General features: G+C 47.3%; 1 protein-coding gene across 1 annotated transcript in view; it reads left to right on the top strand.

Annotated features, from left to right (window-relative positions):
- Nucleotides 1–9031, top strand: part of TSPAN4 (tetraspanin 4) — a gene marked incomplete at its 5' end in the record, with an annotated part of 65124 nt that overhangs the window by 47389 nt on the left and 8704 nt on the right. Inside the window, one exon of the mRNA XM_010137887.1 lies at nucleotides 4193–4294. Coding sequence (XP_010136189.1) covers nucleotides 4193–4294 — 102 coding nt within the window. The remainder of the gene's footprint in view (nucleotides 1–4192; nucleotides 4295–9031) is intronic.

The raw sequence follows: 9031 nt of genomic DNA, 5'->3' as shown, positions 1-9031 counted from the left end.
CTAAGAAGTGGTTTGCTGTGTTTAAGGAAGCGACGTCCTGGAGTTGTCTCACATTCAGGGAGGAAGTGGGAATCCACAGAGCGGAGCAAGGAGTCCTGGCGATGCTGTGTGACACTGGTGGCACTGTCAAGAAACGGGTGGATTGTCTGCTAACTGCCAAGCATGAGCAAAACTCTTGCAATATCTCTTAGTTACTAAAATCTCACGAGGTTGCTCTTTAGAGGCAGATGGTGTAAGGAAGATTCCAGTGGTGAGGAGAGCACGTTCTGCTCTCAGCTTCTGGCGGACATCTCATTTAAAACAAGCCTTCCCTGTTGGTACAATCAATCCCATCCCTTCTTAGCAGGCAAGAGGGCTCCCACAAATGACCTTATAGATTAGGCACTTTCTGTTTACATTCGATTTCCCGCTCCCCGCTCTTTGTAGAGAATGATTATTAAGGCGTTAAATTAAAAGTTTTGCCCGGTGGGAAACTATTGGATATTTTGTCATTTCCTTACAGCTTCTCGTATTCTGGTGGAGGAGCGGTGAGGTGGGGGAAGCAATCACCAGAAAGGTCGGGAATATTTACTTACTGATATTGCAATGCTGCTGAGAGGCTTTGTCCAGTTTAGGGGGCTTGTTGGGTGGAGTTTTTGTTCATGATGTGGTAGGGAAGCACTGAAGCTTGAAATTAAAAGTCTCCATTTACCTGCTGGTTAGAAAGCTGGGGATGCTGCTGGCATCCTCTGGCCTTGGCCTAAAGGCTGCGCCGGAATCTCAGCAACAACCTCGCTCTGTCAGCAAGTTGAAAAGGAGTTTGTAAGGATCTCCCCAGGAGCCTCCTCTTGGTCTTTCTTCCAGACAGAATTACAGCAAAGCCACCTTCCCTCTCGCTGTGCTGGGACAGGGGAAGGACTTTGTCTCTTCAGTAGAGGTATAGCTTCAGTTTAATCAAAGTCTTGCTTCATGTTACCTGTAAATACTGATAACACCTGTGTCCTGCACAGAGGGAACTTTCTTGTTTACACAAGAAGTTTTGCTCCAAAGCACTTGCTCCTCTTTTCAGCAGCGAAACGACAGCACTGGGCTTCTCAGGGAGCAGTACTTGTCTCCCATTTCATGCCTGAACAGTAAGTAGATAAACTCCAGAGCCTTTCGTTTAAACAGAGAGTGAGAGATCTGTCAAACCATCCCCAGGAACCGAGAAGGCTACTGCAATCCACCATCTGTGGTACAGAGATGGAAGCAATTATGAGCCTCATTGCGTTTTCGCAGTGCAAGATGTTTATGTAGTGCTTTCAGCGTGTCTGTACTAAGCAGGGTTTTTGTTGTTGCTGCTCTTACACAGTTTTTCTCTCAGTCTCAATTATTCCTGGCTTGTCTTATTCAAGGAGGCAAAGTGGAGTGTGACAGCACTTGGTCCTCTTGAAGGATGCTGGCTCCTGCAGCTGGGCTTGTCAGCCAGCCAGCCACGATTCTGCTTGGAGGCTTCTGAAAGAACGAGGGGACAAGGCTGATAGTGAAACAAGCCTTACATGTAAATCGCTACAGCCTAAGTAGCTGTCTCGAGGGAATACAGATTAAGAAGGAACCACTTTTTAATTTGCCCTGGATTTATATGCCAGCTTAAGTCAGGTTTTTTAAGGGATGTTTTGTCACAGCTGGCTCCAGTAGGTCCCTGCCCTTTCTCCCTCACTGCATCAGCTGCTTTCAGCCTCTTTTCCTGACCTCCGAGGCAGTTCCTCTGCAGTTCTTCTGCATCTCTTGTAGCTCACTCTTCTCTCGTTCAAACACCGAGGTTCATTCACAGGCTGAACCTCTCTGCACATGACCTGTGCACCTTAGAGTCGTACATGCTCTTTAGAAAGTCTTTTTAATCAGACAATGAGAGATTTAAGAGCCAAATTTGGGCCTAATGGAACTCAGTGAGAAAACATTTGTGCTCATTGCAGTGGGAACAGGATCTTAGCGCAGCTCAAGTGCCAGGAACACGTACGCCCCACTCAGGAAGCGTTTCTCTTGCAGTCGGGGGTTGTAGCAGGTCACCGCACTAAGCCACGGGACACACTGACCTTGTGCTGGTGGAAACACCCTGGATATCTGGTGGCGCTAGTCAGCATGAGACAGCCCCCCGTGTGTCTGAAGCCAGCAGTCATAGGAGGTGACGGGGAGACGGGGTGCCAGCTTGAGGATTACACTCTTATCTGTTGACCAGTGAATCCCAAGGAGGAAAAGAATTTTTCTCTGCTTCACTTTGATTGATAAAAGGTTCTTCCTTCCTAATCTCTCAGAAACTCTTTCTGCTAAGGAAATGTCTGGCGTTCCACATGACTAAAAATAGGCATCTCATTTAGAGCAGCCGTTTGCCTGCTGAGAGCGGTTTTTTATGCTTCATTGTGCTCCGTCACTGGAGTTGTGCTTTGAGAAGGGCTTGGCTTGCGTATGGGAGGACGCAGCGGACTCACGTTGCAGAATATTTAATGTAGTACTTACAGTCCCTGCTCTGTGATAGACGTTTTGCCTGGCCGAGGACTGGTAGCACAAACAAGAGCAGCTGACAGGCTGGTGAATGCTGGGTGACATCACTTGTCAGGGGACATAATGAATCACTGAGGTGCAGCATTTCATTTTCAGAAAGATCGTCTTTTGAAAATCTCAAATTGAAGGCAGAAGAGACAGCTGGGGGTAGTTTGTGAGTTTTAATTTAAATCTAATATACAGTCAGAGTAATGGCATATTGAAAAGTTTCTGCTATTCTAAAAATGTTTTGAAGAAACACAACCAGGGTTGGCAGGAAACAGAATGACCTGGAGGAGCATTTCGCAGGTATGCCCCACAAATAGGTGTCGAGTTTTACTTACCCTCTTTGGTCAAAGCCGGTAGGAATCGCGTGTCTGGAGCTTCAAGCAGCACTTCAGTTAGGGGAAAAAAAATCCGTCTTACAACCCTGTACACAGGTTATTCAAGCAGAGGTCAGTGTTTTTCTAAAGGGCTGCACGTAGACACTGAGCTCCTCGCAGCCTGAGTGACGGAATTGGTTTTGTTTAGTATTATCTGTGCTCTTCGAAGTCCAAGACTGATTAATTCATGCAAGAGAACACATTAATAAAAAAGACTCTAGGTAACTGGCCAGAAACAGGGGAGACACAGACAGCGGGCGGCTTCCTGAACCTCCTTCCACCAGCGTCAGGAGAGCAGAGGCTGGGGCCTGCCTGCCCTCTCTCCAAAGGGCGGCGGACTTGGCTGTGCTGCACAGGGTTGGTGCTGGGTGATGGTGAAGACCTGTTTGTCCCCAGTGTAAGCGAAGAGGAGAGAGTCAGTGCTTTAAGAGCAGCTCTGTGAAAAAGAGGTTTGAAATCTGCTGCTCCTCTGAGAGCAGCACTCGTCAGTGTGTTTACAGCTCACTGGGTTAGGAGGTCGCTTAGAAACTTCAGTAGACGAGAACCATGTGAAATCCCACATTTACAATCAGGCAAATAAATATAAAGCTCTGTCTGTGTACGTAGGTGCATAAAACTGCGTGAGGTTTCACAGCACGTGTCAGCCTCTTTCAGAGTCACAACCTGCACAGCGGTGAGAGAGAGGGAAATGACACACACTGGGTTATGAAAAGCTCAGATCCTCTTGCAAGCAAGATCCAAACAGGCACTTTCTTTTCAAAACAGCAAATAATAACAGGTTATACACTGCATGTGACCTGGTGTCAAGGGACTCGATGTTGTGTAAGGTCCTGCAGTCATTGTTCAGGGAAAAAGTGGTTCATTTTATGGGGAAGAGAGGACTTGCTCTCATTTTGCCTCAGCGAGTTGCTTGCTAGTACGTCTTCTCCAGGTAAAAGGAAAAGCAGGGGGGAAAAATACTGTGTGTAGATGGATGTTTTCATATATATTAGTCTCATCTGCAAAAAAAAGTGTGATCAAACTGAATCCAGTCTCTCTATAGTACTTTAGAGGTTAAGTGAGCAGGGAAAAGATGTTCTGGAGGTCTGCGATGGGAAACGTGAGCATTAGCTCTGAACAGGAGCTCCTCATGTGCTTGTGCCTCTGACAGGCACCAGCTCTCCTGGAGAAACGCTTTAGGAAGTGTTGGTTAATGTTTTCTTTGTTTAATATTGGGCTGTGGTCCAGCATCTCCCTGCTCCACCCACCATGATTCGGAAATGTGGTACTCGGCGAATTCTGACTGTTGTGACTTTTGTGGTTGGTTTTAGATTGACAAGTATGCCCAGCAGGACCTGAAGAAGGGGCTTCATTTGTACGGGACAGATGGAAACATTGGCCTGACTAATGCATGGAGCATCATTCAAACCGATGTAAGTCTGAACTTTTTTTTTATTCCTCTTTACACTCTGGCTGCTGTTACGGCATGTTCTGGGTGTGAACCTAATTAAACCTCCAGATCCTGAGCCATTCTTTTCCTCCCACCTGGTCAGCACGTGAGCAACCGAACTCTTTGCTTCTTGTCACAAATGGTAATTGTTATTTATTTCTCCTTTGACCAGGATGGCTTTTTTCTTTTAAAATTGTATAGTGTGTTGACACCTCAGTATCATACAGTTAGTTCTGTGCTGCATGAAGAATGAAGGAGATGGTCAGACAGGGAAACAGCAGTACCTTCTCTTTAAAGAACAGCGTAATAGCCAAGAACCACCTCAATCCCTTTTCATTTCTGTCCTGTCTCCTTTCATTGCTGTGGTTGGTTTCCGCTAGTGTAGTCAAAACGGAAGCCAGCCATGGTGTTTACAACCTCCCGCTAAAGCCAGGACATTTCTCCCAGCAGGATTCAGCCATCCTCCATCACAGATGGGCTGGCAATGCTTTTCGCTATGTTGCCACTGCTGCTGCATCGTTCTGGTTCTCCAGCAGCACTTGGCCAGCGTTTGTCTCGTGAGGATGGTGAACACTATAGCTGGCTTCCTCCTGTCGTCCTTCTCTGGCTTGCTGAGGAAAACACCATCACTGACAGCTCAGGTTTATTAGCTCTGTCCTTTTCTTTTCCCATTCAGTTCAACTGGTTCTCCTGGGGACAATCTTTCTGATTCGATTTTCTCTGCTTCTTGAATGAGGAAAAGTGTTTCAACTTTTCTTCTGCTTTAGGAAGAAGCAGAAGCACTTGAACTGCCTTCGCTTCACACAAAAAATCTTGCAGAGCTTTCTCAAATTCTCTTCTGGAGGCGCTGGCATGGTGCAGCCAGGCAGGGCTTTATTCTTGCCTCTGATGACTGAAATTGGCCAAAGACGATAACCTCTCCCAATGTGTCCAAGGTTATATGAACTATTTGAGGTGGTGGGTAGGCCACCCACAACAACAGACCTGCTCATTCACCCTTTGCTTCCTCTGTTGCCATTTGGGCTGAAATCCTGAACATCTTTCAGTCTGGTAGTGTCAAGACTGACATACCCTCCCCTGTATGATCCAGGATAACAAGAGTGGCAGGCTGCTAACAAAAGTTCTGAAAATTACAAACTTAGGGTCACTAACAGAGCAGAAGAACTGGTTGGCCATACTCCAGGTGGATCTTTGGATTTGTCTGTAGTGAGCACGGCAGGCTGATGGCAACAGAGCTGCATATGAAAGACAACCAGCTCAGGTCCAGCAAAAGGGCTATGAGCTTTCCAGTCCTGTGCCCCAACAGCTGCGTGCGGAAGGTTCTTCGGTTCCCTTTAAAAGGAGACTTCTTCTGAAACAGGAGAAGTTGCTAAGCCATCACAACTGTTAATCATTTTCTCCTCCAATCCTATTATCGAATACAAGAAGGCATCAGTTACTGACAAGAGCATTGTGAGCGAGCCATGGAAAATACAGGTAAAGTCTTTAATGTCATTGCTTATATCAAACAGCACTAGAACTTCCACTCTCTAACTTAACTCTGCTCAGTGAAAATGTAAAAATTACTAACAGTAAGACGTTAGCAGTAAATACTAATCTGGTTTCAGTATAGCGAAGGCGTGGGGAAAGCATTATTTGGAGGACTTCTGCTCGCCTTCCAGTACGGCGGGTGTAACGATACATACCATGTCTAGCGCACCTAGTCACGCTTTTTCAAGGTGTTCACGAGTTGGATTGGATTCAGAAAAGTTGTAAAAGAATAATGAGAGTTTTGGAAATGTACATTATGCTGAGAAATGTAAAAAGTTTTATAGAAGCAGGAAAAGTTGTGGTAATGATGTGATTGCAGTCCTTGAAAAGGGAGCAGCCCGGGGAAAGGGTGTTGGAAGAAAAGGGCTCTGTTAACTGATCCAGGAGGTACAGTCTCAAGACACAGATCCCTGATGGTAGGATGCCACTGTACAGCAGTGGGGAGTTCTCTTTCTCTGAAATCAAAGAGGGGTTTTGTCTAAAAGAAATAGTTTTGTTCGGTGTCAAGATGGGGTTTGAGGCAGGACTCGATCCTCTGTGGTCTGTGCAGTGCTGCAGATCATGCCCAGCTCTCTTAATGGTTCCTTTGGCCTTGAAATCTTAAAGATGCCTACAGGTTTCAGGTGAAACTCGCATTAGCTCGATCTTAGGAGCCCAAAGGAGACAGGAAAGTGCCATCTCGCAAGCCATGCGCCATCGTGGTGCATCGCTCTCTTTCCTAACATGACAACGATGAAATTATCATGCGCTCTGTGACCGCACCGTGGTGTTAAGGCCTCCGTGCTCCCTGTGCTGGGCACTGAGGAGAGCGGCGACGAGCTCCCACAGATCCATTTTTACTGCTCTGCATAATTGGTTTTCCCGGGCTTTTTCAATACTGTTTAGGAACAGACTGTTGCAGTGGTGAGCAAGGGCAATCCCAGCATGGTTAATTATGTAAAACATGTTGCAGTCGAATAGCTCTATGTAAATGCCAAGTATTATTTTTTGTGTTCGGTAATAATCGTTATCCCTTACATCCCTCGTCAGTTGAGTGTAATCACTGATAGGAGGATTAGGGCCACGCAGGGGACTTTCTGAAGGAGAAGTCTCAGCCCAGACTGGCTGTTCTCATTCTGGTTCCTAAGAGGCAACTCTCAGAAAACCCCCACGGTAGAGCTCACCATGTTGCCATGTAGGACAGTGTCTCAGCACCAACTTCTCTAATGGGGCCGTTAGCTGAGCTATGGGCCATGTCTGTACGTGGATGGAGAACAGCAGCCGCAGAAGCACGCGTGACGTGTAAGAAAGATGACAGCATCAGAAATCATAGTGAGTCCTTCTGCCTTGCCCTCTCTGCATTCACACTGCTTTCATTGCAAAATTATCTGCCTGGGCCTGAGTAGAAGGAGGCCCCATGGTTAGAGCAGTAGGCTCAGCCAGGAGGGATCTAAGCTCAGGCATATGTCTTCATTTCTCCTACTATTAGCTCAGAGACCATCCCCACCCTGAGTTCAGGAGGTTCGACTGTATGGCAACTTCTGCTTGAAGTCTTTCCCAAAACAGAGCCACATTGAGATGTAACTGGATTTCGGTGGGACTGGCCGCTGACAGCTCCAGGATTTGGCCGGGAGTACGGACACCCGGTGAGCACAAAGCGACCTGGAGAGGACATTACTGTCCTCCTTCTTCCAGTGGGAAAGGACTGGGCACCTTTTTGGGGTGGTGGTGCTTCTCTGGAGCCTCTTCCTCTTTCTAACAAACAGAAGGGCACAGTGCCTAAGTCCCTGGGGACAAGGGAAGAGCAGGGTCCTCTGGCCCGTCTTGAAGGAGGAAGCTGCGGTTTTGGTCCATGACTGATCTGTTCAGATTCCCAGTACAAGAGCTGGGCGGAGCTGTGCACGGGCAGCGCCTGGCAGAGGAAGAGCACCCACCCATTCTGCAGTGGGATGAAGCTTCCAGGTCAGGGAGCTGGTTTGAATTAGAACGTTTTAGTGATTGCTTTTGAATGCCTTCAGCTAGCCAAACTCACGGCCATTCTTGATAGCATTGCAGACCTTAAAAGGATCAGGAACACCAGTGATTGCTGCGTGTGGTGACTAAAGACTTACGAAAGTTTACAAAGTGTTTTTAAACATGACTGAAATTCTAACAGTGTGGGGTGGAAGTTAGCCTGAACACTCCGTACCAGCCAGGAGAGGGGACAGTTGCAGGTGGAGAGCAGTAGGAAATGAGGAATAGACATGAATTTTTAAAACGTTGCTTCATCCCCAACATCGTTGTGATCAATATTTGAAGACTTCTCCTTTCAACTAGGCAGTAATTTGAGAGGCGTGCAGAAAGCGCATTAGCTTCACTAAAGTGAGCAAATCCAGCTCTCTTTTACTGCCTGTGAGGCCTTTCGTGTCTATTTAGACCACTGTAACCAAGACCGAAACTTGACCCATCTCTCTCTACCCCGGCCATTGATTCTGTTAGATCAAGCTGTACTTCAGAGTTACTGCTGAAGTGATCCAACCCACCCACTAAACAGGATTTGAAAATAAAACTGCCTTATCCAGCGCTTTTTACAGTGTTGGAGGAGAGAGGCGTAGAAACGGCGCCCTGCCCTGTCCCGAGGTCACCGTCACAATCACAAAACCGGGAAACCAGGAACCGCTAAAACCTTCCTTGCAGCAGAGATTGGATGTCTGATCATTTTCATGAAGCCTGGCCCAGCCTGGCTGATTTTTCAGGAATCTGGAAAAGAAAATAAGGCCCATTTAGCCTGCAGCGCTGGGATTGCACGCAGGAATCCAAGCCCTCAACATTTCTATTGCTCTGAGATAGAAGCTTTGCATTGGACGTTAATTACCAGCCCTGGGTACCCGTGCTAGAGCGGCCATGACTTGTTAACGCAACAGCGAAGCTGTTTGTGAGCAGCGTTGCCTTCCATCAGTCCAGCACAGAGATGCTGCTGGCGCTGTTGGGTGCTGCTTGGTGGGAAAAGCGCTCCACAGCAGCACAGTCTGCGACCACATCCCTGTGCTGAGCAGCCCCGGCGTGTCCGAAGCTCTTGGGAACTGACGAGCCACTTCAGACTCCCACGGGTAATCACAGGGGAGGGATTTGTGTCTCTTTTACAAAGGAGGGGGAATAATGGGGGTTGACGTCTCAGGAGGCAGAGCCTCTGCGTGAAACATGTGAAACCAACAGTGTCTTGTGGGCATTC

This window comes from Buceros rhinoceros, unplaced genomic scaffold (assembly GCF_000710305.1).
Source record: "Buceros rhinoceros silvestris isolate BGI_N320 unplaced genomic scaffold, ASM71030v1 scaffold1386, whole genome shotgun sequence".
Taxonomy (NCBI): domain Eukaryota; kingdom Metazoa; phylum Chordata; class Aves; order Bucerotiformes; family Bucerotidae; genus Buceros; species Buceros rhinoceros.
The sequence above is the reverse complement of the archived record's forward strand: the minus strand, read 5'-3'. Positions and strand labels throughout refer to the sequence as shown.